General features: G+C 47.7%; 1 protein-coding gene across 2 annotated transcripts in view; it reads right to left on the bottom strand.

The window, feature by feature from the left end:
* Window positions 1-345: 345 nt before the first annotated feature.
* Window positions 346-12,646, bottom strand: part of LOC309525132 (olfactory receptor 2G3-like) — a 53,384-nt gene continuing 41,083 nt past the window's right edge. Inside the window, exons 1-2 of one of the 2 annotated variants that reach the window (XM_082210550.1) lie at window positions 1,358-1,586; window positions 346-1,320 (exon numbers count right to left, since the gene is read on the bottom strand). In XM_082210550.1, coding sequence (XP_082066676.1) covers window positions 376-1,320 — 945 coding nt within the window. In that variant the 5' untranslated portion in view covers window positions 1,358-1,586 and the 3' untranslated portion in view covers window positions 346-375. Of the gene's footprint in view, window positions 1,321-1,357; window positions 1,587-12,646 lie in introns of those variants that run through there. The other variant, XM_082210551.1, reaches the window with a different exon arrangement.

Here is a 12,646-nt window from a genome sequence, read left to right on the forward strand (position 1 = left end):
AACTCAGCATCATAGTGTAGCTATGAAAGTCCATAATGAGGCCTAGGGGTGCTACAAGGAATACCACACTGGAAGCAAAGAGCACCACCACATTCAGTGAGGTGCCAGAACAGGCCTATTTGACTGAGGCTGGCACCCAGGGCCAACCCTATCATGGGGCAAACTAGATAACTGCCTAGGCCACAGACCTCAGAGGGGTGCAGTACAGCTTGCTGTGTCCAGCCTGGTTCATTGGCATATCCGGCAGCCAATTCAAAATTAAAAAGAAGCTCTGGTTAAGACAAAAATTGTCACATAAGTGATCAGTGAGGTTTTATTTATTTTTTATTAAAATATAACCACACAGTCTCTGAACGGAGTTGGGAGACATTGGTCTTAAGTTTTCTGCGTCAGTCTTCTTAGAGCTTTGTGTACCTCTTTGTTCCTCAGGGTATAGATTAAGGGATTGAGCATGGTGACAACAAATGTATAGAAAAGGGAAACCATCTTGCCCTGATCGCGGGAGTAGTTGGATGGGGGCTGGACATAGCTGAAGGTGGCTGTCCCATAAAAGAGCGACACCACAATCAAGTGGGAAGCACAGGTGTTGAAGGCCTTCTGCCTGCTCTCTGCTGAGCGGATCCTCAACACAGCAACCACAATGTAGCAATAAGAGACCATAATGAGGCCTAGGGGTACTATAAGGAAGACGGCACTAGAAGCAACAAGCAAAGCCTCGTTGAAGGAGGTGTCAACACAGGCCAATTCGATTAAGGCTGGCACCTCACAGAAAAAATTGTCTATTCGGTTCTCTCCACACCGTGGGAGCCGAAGAGTCATCACCGACTCCACCACTGAGGTGCTTAGCCCACTAATCCAGGCAAAAGCAGCCATTTTGAAGCATACAGAGTGGCTCATAATGGTAGTGTAACGCAGTGGGTGGCAGACGGCAGCATAGCGGTCGCAGGCCATGACAGCCAAAAGAATACATTCTGTGGAGCCCAGAGCAAGGAAGATGTAGAGCTGGGCCACACAGGCACCATAACTGATGGTCTTGCTTTTCCTCCAGAAGTTCACCAGCATCTGTGGGGCCACACTGGTGGTGAAGCAAAGATCAAGGAAGGAGAGGTTGCTGAGGAAGAAATACATAGGGGTGTGGAGATGGGGGTCCAGCTGCGACACCACCATGATGGTTGTGTTGCCCAGCAAGGTCATCGTGTAGCAGATCAGGACAAGACCAAAGAGAAACATCTCCAAGTGTGGGCGGTCAGCCACTCCCAGTAAGATGAATTCTCCTTCATGGCTCTGATTATCTCCCCACATTGCTTCCCTGTACAACATCTGGAAAAGAAAAAAAGATAAATAGCAAAATACCTACTCAAAATGGAGCTGGAATAAACCGCTGGCACAAAAACAATAGTGGCATCTTGGTATGGCTGAGATCACCCAGGTACCATGTGTACAATGAGAAAACCTTCTAATTTTTACATGGTCTGATGTAGGGATAGGGTACCTGGACGTAAGGGTTGGGATGCTTATTGAAAATGGTAATGTTTTATAGTGATTTAAAGAAGCCAAATTAATGTTGAAAATAATTAGATTGAAATAAAGTACCAGCTATGGGACGCGGGTGGCGCTGCGGGCTAAAGCCTCAGCGCCTAGGGCTTGCCGATCGAAAGGTCGGCGGTTCGAATCCCCGCGGCGGGGTGCGCTCCCGCTGCTCGGTCCCAGCGCCTGCCCACCTAGCAGTTCGAAAGCACCCCCGGGTGCAAGTAGATAAATAGGTACCGCTTACCAGCGGGAAGGTAAACGGCGTTCCGTGTGCGGCTCTGGCTCGCCAGAGCAGCTTTGTCACGCTGGCCACGTGACCCGGAAGTGTCTGCGGACAGCGCTGGCCCCCGGCCAATAGATGTGAGATGGGCGCACAAACCCCAGAGTCTGTCAAGACTGGCCCGTTCGGGCAGGGGTACCTTTACCTTTACCTTAAAGTACCAGCTATCATATGCTCATATGTAAACCAGTGGTCAGCCACACTTTGAATACTGTGTACTATTCTGGTGGTCAAATCTTAGAAAAATGTAGACTTGTGGTTAAAAACATGTAAAGACAAAGAGTATACAATAAAATGATCCAGGGTTGGAGACCTCCCTTATAAGGGAAAATCTGTTTAGAGAAATTTAACAAAGGTTGAAAAACCTAATTGTATCAGCTGCAAATGCAAGTAACAGAAACAGAAAAGCTGCTTTCTTGTTGCTGCTTGTATATAAAAGAAGGATCAACTTAAGGAGGGAGGAAGAATCTGTGATAAAGATGCTTAATCTATCCCCCAACTTCAGTTTATAATATCCATCCCAGGCACTTTTCCCATACAGTGGTACCTCGGGTTACATACTCTTCAGGTTACATATGCTTCAGGTCACAGACTCCGCTAACCCAGAAATAGTACCTCGGGTTAAGAACTTTGCTTCAGGATGAGAACAGAAATTGTGCTCCGGCAGTGTGGCGGAAGTGGGAGGCCCCATTAGCTAAAGTGGTGCTTCAGGTTAAGAACAGTTTCAGGTTAAGAACGGACCTCTGGAACGAATAAAGTACTTTACCTGAGGTACCACTGTATACATTTCCAAGCACATGTCTCAAAACTTTGTGGGAGAAAAACTTTAGGAGGAAAAACAAGACAAGAAAATTGCTCACCAGCATATCATGAAAAGTGCCAAGTCCCATGAACTGAAAAATGATAACAACAACAACCCTACTATCTCACCTCTGTCACAGTGAGAAGTAAATTCATTATGTCTAGGTCAGTTTTACACACTGGATATTCTTTTATTTATTTAATACGTGTATATCCCACACTGCATTCTGAGATCTTTGGCTGGGGAAAATAAAATAAGATTTGCAAAGAAGAATATTAACAACAACAAAAATCTATCCCATGGAGTGGTCCATAGCTTGGCCTCTTGGTCTGCTATGACAGTCTGTATTGAGAGAGCAAGTGGCTCCACCTTGTTGGGGATTGAAGCTTGAAGGACACTAGTCTAGTCTGACAGGCAGCAGCTGTCCAAGATTGCAGACCCGGCTCTCTGCAAGCCCGTTCAAGAGATGTCAAAGTTTGAACCTGGAACCTTCTGCATGCAAAGGAGATGTTCCACCACTGAGCTACGGTCCTTCCTATGTGACATGGGGGGGGGGCAGAAGGGAAGGTGGCGACTGAGGGAGACACCCAGAGAGGATGAGCCAAGCAAAAAGAAGCACACACTGAGCCACACTGATAAGAAATCTTTTTTAAAAAGCAGAGAGTAAGAACATGCCGTATGTGTATGAGTTTGTGAAGGGGAGAGGGCCAAGGGGGAAAAGACAGGAGGAGACTGAAAGAGAAAGAGATGCAGATTCTCTTACATCTGGAGGCATCTCCATAAGGATCAATGTAAATCGTGGAAGCAAAAGAGAAATGCTCTCCGCAACGCTTACCCTGGGTGGCTTGCCTAATTCAGTCCAGCACCTTGCCTCTTCTGCCTCAGCATTGTGTTCCATACTATGTGTTGATACCGGCACATCTACATGACTATAGCAGTCAAGATGTTATCCAGCAGGATGGGAGAGGTGGAGGAAATTGCTCTCTCCCCTTCTTCAGCAGCTCTCTGAGGAACCATCATGAAGCCCCATAAGGGCCAGAACTCAGACTCAATAATTAAGGGGAAACTACATGTTACCCTTCAGTCATGAGCAAAGAAGCCCCAAATGACCTGGCTCCACTTCCCTTGCACAGCGTCCTCTGGAGGCTGTGACTTGCACCAGGGAAGGGATGGAAAAGAGAACACTACTTAACTCCTTAGGGAGCAATAGTCTTTGAATTAACTATCTATGCAGAACTTTTCAAAGTTGTTAGGAGCAATTTATTTCATTGCATATGGATATTTCTGGGTATTCCAATTAGCTGTTAGGAGACCTCATGTGGTGTTATATTTAGAGGACTGAATTTAGTTCGAGGGGAGATCAAACTATGGGCATGGGGCCCATAAGCCGGTGACTACTGTGGGATAAAAACACACTGGTTCTGAAGACAATGTCCCATGACCCTTTAAAATGAATTCTGAACAAAATTGGTGAAGTAGCCAAAAGGGTTATTGAAAGAAAAACATCATTTCAAGATAGGTGACCAAGGCAGGCACACCTTGTTCAGGGAGCCACAAGCATTTTATCCTTTCCCTGAGCGCAAAAATTCCTCCTCTACGCGCCCACCAGGAAGGGGTGTGCAAAGTTTACAGTGTATCGTGTCCGCCTTATTAACATATAACCATCCTACCTCCCCTTGCTAATCATTGCACAGATATGTGTCCCATTAAACTTTAATTAGTTTAATGCTAATCAGATGTCCAGTGCGCTTCCGATGCTACAATGTCCCATTACAGCAGAGCTTTTCACACAGCGGATCAAGAAGGGCTGGAGAGTCAGCATCTTTTCAATAAAGGAATCTTGGAGCAAGCGGTTTGGAACTCAAATAAAAGGTTTATTTACACAAAACAAAAAAACCCTGGTGAAGAATCACACATTTCAGCAAACACGCCCCAAAAGAAAAAGTAAGGGGGAAGGGAGAGGGGCAGGCACACGAGTGAGTTGACTATTTATACAAACTCACATTCCTGGAAGCCTAACGACCTCCAGCTGCTCAGTGATTAGAGCGTCTTGATTAGAGCTTCTTAACCCTTTAATACCAACACCCCCTCTCGCTCGTAACACTGAGCTGTACCAACCTTAATTCAAATTTAAACCTGAACAGAAACATTTATGAGATTGCGGACTCAAAGCTTTTGTAAAACCGTCTGCGAGATTTTCTTGGCTTGGACAATACTTTAGTTCAATTAAACCTTGTTTTACACTTTGGCATACATTTTGATAACGGATATCCAAATGTTTTGTGTGTGCCTTGAATTGACCTGATTTAGCTAGTTTAATACAAGGTTGATTGTCTTCCCACACTCTGATAGGTAGGGAACATTCTCCAAACAATTCTTGTACCAGTTGCTTATAAAATTCCAGTTCTCTACATACATCTGATAATGCATTGAACTCAGATTCAGTTGAACTTAAAGCTATAAGTGATTGTTTTCTTGATCTCCAACCAATTAGTGCATTTCCAAATTTTATCGCCATTCCTGACACTGATTTTCTATCTGGTCCAGCATCTGCCCAACTGCTGTCAGCCCAACATTCAAGTTGTGTGCTGCCCTCTGCTGATAGTTTTAAGCGAAACCTTTTGGTAGTTTGGAGATACCTTAAAACTCTTTTTACTCCTTGCCAAGCATGCATTGATGGTTTTTCAGCTTGTCTACACAGCATGTTGACAGCATATGTTATATCGGGCCGAGTCCACTGTGCAATGTGGAGTAGACTGCCTATCGCTGACTGGTAAACCCCGGGATTACAGAACTCTGCCTGTTGCTCAGTTTGAGCATCCTTTGTGTAACTTAACTCCATTGGGGTTTTAACACCAGCACAGTTGTCCATTTTAAACCTTTCCAGCAACTGCTGGATCTTAGCTTCTTGGCTGAGCCAATAGTTCCCATCTTCATCTTGCTGAATTTTAACTCCTAGATAAACAGATACATTGCCTAGTGATTTTATCTGAAACCTTTCTCCAAGCTTTGTGGCAAATTGTTGTGCAAGTTTATCGTCCTTTCCACTGTATAATAAATCGTCAACAAATATCAAGACTGCTTCTTGTTCACATCCCGAGCCTTTTAGATAAAGACACGCATCTGCTGCGCTCTTTCTGAACCCCATGCTCTCTAGAGCATCGTTTAAGCAGGAATTCCAATTACGGGCGGACTGTTTCAACCCATAAATGGATTTGTGTAGGCGCCAGACCTGTTTTGGCTTGTCTCCTTCAAAACCTGGTGGTGGTGTCATATAGACTTCCTCCTGTAAGTCTGCATTTAAATAAGCCACATTGACATCAAAATGAAACAGCTTATTTCCCTTCTTAGCTGAAGAGGCTAAAAGCATTCTTAATGACTCCGATCTTGAAGTAGGGGCATAAATTTGAGAATAGTGAATTCCTTTGCGCTGCGAAAACCCTTTTGCAACTAGTCGGGCTTTATATTGCAACTCATCAGTAGTTGTGGGCTTTAAACGATATACCCATCGACAACCTACAGCTTGTTGCCCTTTTGGAAGCTCTGTACTTGTAAACACACCGAGAGACTTCATTGAAGCCATCTCTTTTTCCATTGCTTCCTGCCACTTTGCGGCTTCTGAGCTTGGAAGCTGTTGTACCTCTACATAGCTATCTGGCTCACACTGTGCCATATTTACGTATACACTTGTCACCTTAAACCACTCTGGCGGCTTGCCCTTTGTGGCACGTTTTGACCTGCGCAATTGCTCCTCTTGTGCCCCCTCTGACCGTTGGCTGTCAGAATCTGTCTCAGACTTTATGTCTGGACGTGCCTCTAGGGATAAAGACCTCCGTTTAGATACCTCCCTTGGGCTTGGTGTTGCAGGCGACCTGCTTCGCTTTTGCTGTGTGCTAGGCCTAACGACTGGCGATGTTGGAACACTCTTAGATTCTGTCTTTTCTACCTTAGGAGAAGAACCTTGTGCCTGGTCAGAATCTGCATCTGGACCATGTGCACCATCCCCTTCTGGCTCATCACCCTCTGGACTTTCATTCTCAGCATAAATGCCTAAATCATCTCTCAAAATGTCAGGGTTAGCATGTAAGTGAGTCCATCCGGATTGCTCACAAAATTCAGCGCTCCTACTGAGGACCACTCTTGCAGTATCCCCATCTGGGTTCACGAACCTCCAAGATTTGGCATGTGGTTCGTACCCACAAAAGATGAGTTTCCTAGCTCTTGGACTTCCCTTTTTCCTTAACGCTTTTGGGATAAGTACATAGGCTTGAGATCCAAACACCCGAAAGTAATTAACTTTGGGCTTCTTCCCATATAAAGCAAAATATGGCGTAGTATCAATTACCAAATTATATACTCGGTTCAGAACATGAGTAGCCGTCTGCCAGGCTTCCGCCCAGTAACTTTGAGGAAGTTTAGCATCAAATAACATAGAGTTTGCCAACTCTTGAAGAACCCTGTTTTTACGTTCAGCCACGCCTCCTTCTTGGGGGGAATAAGGTGTAGACAGACGATGCTTAATTCCCTTTTTCTTAAAGAAATTCTGCAACACAGACCCGGTAAATTCTGACCCTCTGTCTGTTTGAAAAGCAAGTACTCTAGTACCGAATTCAACTTCTACTGCATGAACCCAATTTTTAACTGTTTCTGCAGTATCTGCTTTTGTTTTGAGAGGAAAAAACCATGTAACCTTTGTTTTGTCATCTGAGAGACACAGTGCATACCTCGAACCTCCCATGCTAGCAACAGGCATTGGGCCACATAGGTCCATATGCACAAGTTGGAATACTTTGTCAGATTTCCTATTTGAACTGGGATAACTGCATCTATGAACCTTCGCCCTTTTGCATGCAGTACAATCCAAATACTTAGTACATTTGTTCAATTTGCACCCTTCTGATAATTCAGGTTGTCTTTTAACATACTGAAAATTAATATGTCCCAAACGGCGATGCCATAAATGAACACAAGAATTATGGGTAGGTGAGTTCACACAACCAGCATGAACCTGTTCAACTTCATCTGGACTTGTCTCAAAATAATATAACCCATTTCTGCATTCCACCTGCAAAAGAGATACGTTATTCTTTGAAATAGTGCAAACCCCATTTTCAAACACAGTTTTAAACCCATTTCTATCAAGTTCTGACACAGACAAAATACACCCCTTCATTCCCTTTAGCACGTAGGCATCAATTTCTGTTTGCAAACACTTCAAAAACACTGTGCCTACAGTCTCTAAGGAACGTTTAGTTGAATCTGCCATTGTCACAACTTTAAGGGTTTGCAAATGTCTGCAATTCTGCAAACGGACACTAGATGGCGCCACCAGGTGGTGAGATGCACCACTGTCGATCAACCAGCGTAGATTGCTGCCTTGGCCACGCCCTTGCATCAACGCCATTGCTGAAGCCATGTGCTGTGTGCTGTGGGAGTAGCCACGACCTCCTCCTCTTCTTCGACGTCCCCTGGAAGTCCTTGTCTGGTAACTGGGGGCAACGGCCTTGGTGCTGTCTTGACCAGGTTCATGTGTACAATTCCTGATTAAATGGGAAGAGGAACCACAGCGAAAACAGTGTCTAGCTGCAAAAGCATTTACTGTGTTCTCAAACTCAGCATCCCCACTCTTAGGCACAGCATAACTCCCCTTTGAAGACAAACCTCTTTCTCTTTGCCTTTTATCCTGTTCATCAGCAAGTCGAGAAGAAATGTATTCAAGGGTTAATTCAGATGAAGGCATAGCTTCCAAAGTTAAAGCTAGAGTCTCATAGCTTTTATCAAGAGAAGACAACAAAATGTATGACTGCTGTTCCATAGAGAAAGGAATGCCCAGCTGTCTTAGTTGATTAAAGGCAGACACCATTTTGGCAATATGTTCTTTCACACATGCTCCCGGTTGGAGATGTAAATCAAACAAACATCTTGTAGCATGGATCTTGGCCCCCGCAGTGTTTCTGGAATTTAACCGCTGCAGAACCGTCCAGACCTCATGCGTGTTCTTTAACTCAGAAACATAAGGCATTTGCTCTGGTCCCACTGCCAAAACTAGTAGACCTTGGGCTTTCCTGTCGCGTTTCTGAGAAGCTGCCGCTGCTGCTTTGTCTTCTGCAGACGCGTCTGCAGCTGCCTGTAAAGGCGGTGCTTCAGTACAACTCCACAACTCTTTTGCTTGCAACCAAACCCTTACTCTAGCCTTCCAATCTTGCCAATTTTTCCCATTGAGTCGCGTAAAGGGGACAGTAATAATAATAATAATAATAATTTATTATTTATACCCCGCCCATCTGGCTGGGCCTCCCCAGCCACTCTGGGCGGCTTCCATAAAAACCAAAAATACAATAAAATATCACACGTTAAAAACTTCCCTGAACAGGGCTGCCTTAAGATGTCTCCTGAATGTCAGGTAGTTGTTTATCGCCTTGACATCTGCTGGAAGGGTGTTCCACAGGGCGGGCGCCACTACCGAGAAGGCCCTCTGCCTGGTTCCCTGTAGCTTTGCTTCTCGCAGTGAGGGAACCGCCAGAAGGCCCTCGGCGCTGGACCTCAGCGTCCGGGCAGACTGATGGGGGTGGAGACGCTCCTTCAGGTATACTGGACCGAGGCCGTTTAGGGCTTTAAAGGTCAGCACCAACACTTTGAATTGTGCTCGGAAACGTACTGGGAGCCAATGCAGGTCTTTCAAGACCGGTGTTATATGGTCTCGGCGGCCGCTCCCAGTCACCAGTCTAGCTGCCGCATTCTGGATTAGTTGTAGTTTCCGAGTCACCTTCAAAGGTAGCCCCACGTAGAGTGCATTGCAGTAGTCCAAGCGGGAGATAACCAGAGCATGCACCACTCTGGCGAGACAGTCCGCAGGCAGATAGGGTCTCAGCCTACGTACCAGATGGAGCTGGTAAACAGCTGCCCTGGACACAGATTTGACCTGTGCCTCCATGGACAGCTGTGAGTCCAAAATGACTCCCAGGCTGCGCACCTGGTCCTTCAGGGGCACAGTTACCCCATTCAGGACCAGGGAATCCTCCACACCTGCCCGCCTCCTGTCCCCCAAAAACAGTACTTCTGTCTTGTCAGGATTCAACCTCAATCTGTTAGCCGCCATCCATCCTCCAACCGCCTCCAGACACTCACACAGGACCTTCACCGCCTTCACTGGTTCTGATTTAAAAGAGAGGTAGAGCTGGGTATCATCCGCATACTGATGAACACCCAGCCCAAACCTCCTGATGATCTCTCCCAGCGGCCGCATGTAGATGTTGAAAAGCATGGGGGAGAGGACAGAACCCTGAGGCACCCCACAAGTGAGAGCCCAGGGGTCTGAACACTCATCCCCCCCCCACCACTTTCTGAACACGGCCCAGGAGGAAGGAGCGAAACCACTGTATAACAGTGCCCCCAGCTCCCAACCCCTCTAGACGGTCCAGAAGGATGCTATGGTCGATGGTATCGAACGCCGCTGAGAGATCCAGCAGAACTAGGAAACAGCTCTCACCTTTGTCCCTAGCCCGCCGGAGATCATCAACCAGTGCGACCAAGGCAGTTTCAGTCCCATGATGAGGCCTGAATCCCGACTGGAAGGGATCCAAATGGTCCGCTTCTTCCAGGCGTGCCTGGAGTTGTTCGGCAACCGCTCGCTCAATCACCTTGCCCAAGAATGGAAGATTTGAGACTGGGCGATAATTGGCCATCGTGGCCGCATCTAAAGATGGTTTTTTAAGAAGCGGTTTAATAACCGCCTCTTTCAGCGGGTCTGGGAAGGCTCCCTCACGGAGGGAAGCATTCACCACCCCACGAAGCCCATCGCCCAGTCCTTCCCGGCTAGCTTTTATAAGCCAGGATGGGCAAGGATCCAGGAGACAGGTGGTTGGTTTCACTCGTCCAAGCAGCCTGTCCACATCCTCGGAGGTAACAGATTGGAATTGATCCCACTCAACTTGACTAGACAGAACTCTTGCACTCTCCCGCCCCGGCCCTGCTCCCACGGTGGAGTCTACTTCTTCCCGAATCTGAGCGATTTTATCTGCAAAGAACTTTGCGAAATCATTGCAGGAGAACATGTGGCCCGTACTGGGCCCCGATGTTGCAGGTGGTTCCGCTAAATTGTGAACCACCTGAAGAAGTCTCCTGCTGCTGTTTTCTGCAGATGCAATAGAGGCGGTGAAGAAATTCTTCTTCGCCGTCGCTATCGCCACTTGGTAGGCTCGACGTTGAGCTCTAACCTGTGTCCGGTCAGATTCGGAATGAGTTATCTGCCACCGGCGCTCTAGCCGTCTCAACGATTGTTTCATTGCCCTCAGATCCGTGGAAAACCACGGGGCTGTCCGGGCTCCATGCAATCGGAGAGGGCGCTTCGGAGCCAAACAGTCAATAGCCCTGGTTAACTCCACATTCCAGCGGGCCACCAGGGAATCAGCTGAAAGGCCATCAACATGGGATAAAGCATCCCCTACCACTCTCTGGAAACCATTTGGATCCATTAAGTGGCGGGGGCGGACCATCCGAATTGGTCCCACCTCCCTGCAGAGGGGATGGGTCGCAGAGAAGTCCAGTTGCACCAGGAAGTGATCTGACCATGGCACTTCTTTCGTTTCGCTTTTACTTAGTGTCAGATCACCAACATCCATAGAGGTAAACACCAGGTCCAAGGCATGTCCACGGCTATGGGTTGGGCCAGACTTATTCAGGGACAGCCCCATGGAGGCCATGCTTTCCACGAAGTCCCGAGCGGCCCCTTGTAAGGTCGTGTCGGCATGGATGTTAAAATCCCCCAGGACGACCAAGCTAGGTGTCTCCAGGAGAACATCCGCCACGACCTGAAGCAGCTCGGGCAGGGAATCCTTGGCGCAGCGGGGAGGTCGGTACACCAAAAGGAATCCTGTACTGCCCCTATTGCCCAACTTCCAGAACATGCACTCAGAAAACTGGGTCTTCCCAATAGGACGCCTGGTGCAAACTAATGACTTCCTAAAAATCACTGCAACCCCCCCTCCCCGCCCACATGACCTGGGTTGCTGTGCGTAAGAGAAACCTGGTGGACAAGCAGCGGCAAGGACAGGCCCATCTGCTTCATCCAGCCAAGTCTCTGTTACACATGCCAGGTCAAATCCTCCATCCATGATCAAGTCATGGATGGCAGTGGTCTTATGAATCATTGACCTGGCATTGCACAGCAGCACCTTCAGGTCATGTGGGTATCCCTTGCTGATTCTAGTATCCATCCGGTCAGGACCAGACCCGGAGGCAGGGATAGTCCTCAGACAACGACTAAACCTGCCTCCTCTGTAATGACATGGTCTGGTCTTAGCGTAACTCCTCCTCCTACCCGTGATCACTGAGATCGGTTGTCCCAGTGCATCCCCCCCTGTGGAACATGCCCCAGCCATTTTGTGGGCTGGGGCCCACTCCCCGGCAGCCCTGACCCCTCCCCCTAAAAACAAAATAACACCTTAAACAAACAAACAAAACCAATAAAACAATACAAACAAAAAATGTAAAAATTACAAAAACATCAAAATAAAAAATAATAATTCCCCAAGCCCAACCAAACATCCATCCCACCCCCACCCCCCACATACAAAAAATCCAAAGAAAATTTTTAAAAACATTTTAAAAACACTCTGTGCCTCTCCGGCAGTAACAACTGTCCTAGTGAGGCCTGTCAGGCCCCGCCCTGGGCCAGGTGGTAAGTGGCAGGGAGGAGCAGGGCCCTCAGGCACTCACTCAGGGGAGTCCTCCTGGGCAGCAGGCTGCAAGCAGCACGCAGTCCTTATGAGGCCCCAGGCCCCGCCCCAGGCCAGATGGTAAGTGGCAAGAGCAGGGCCCTCCAGCACTCACTCAGGGGAGTCCTCCTGGGCAGCAGGCAGCAAGCAGCACACAGTCCTTATGAGGCCCCAGGCCCCGCCCCAGGCCAGATGGTAAGTGGCAAGAGCAGGGCCCTCCAGCACTCACTCAGGGGAGTCCTCCTGGGCAGCAGGCAGCAAGCAGCACGCAGTCCTTATGAGGCCCCAGGCCCCGCCCCAGGCCAGATGGTAAGTGGC

Source organism: Podarcis vaucheri (assembly GCF_965113315.1).
Source record: "Podarcis vaucheri genome assembly, chromosome: 2".
Classification (NCBI taxonomy): domain Eukaryota; kingdom Metazoa; phylum Chordata; class Lepidosauria; order Squamata; family Lacertidae; genus Podarcis; species Podarcis vaucheri.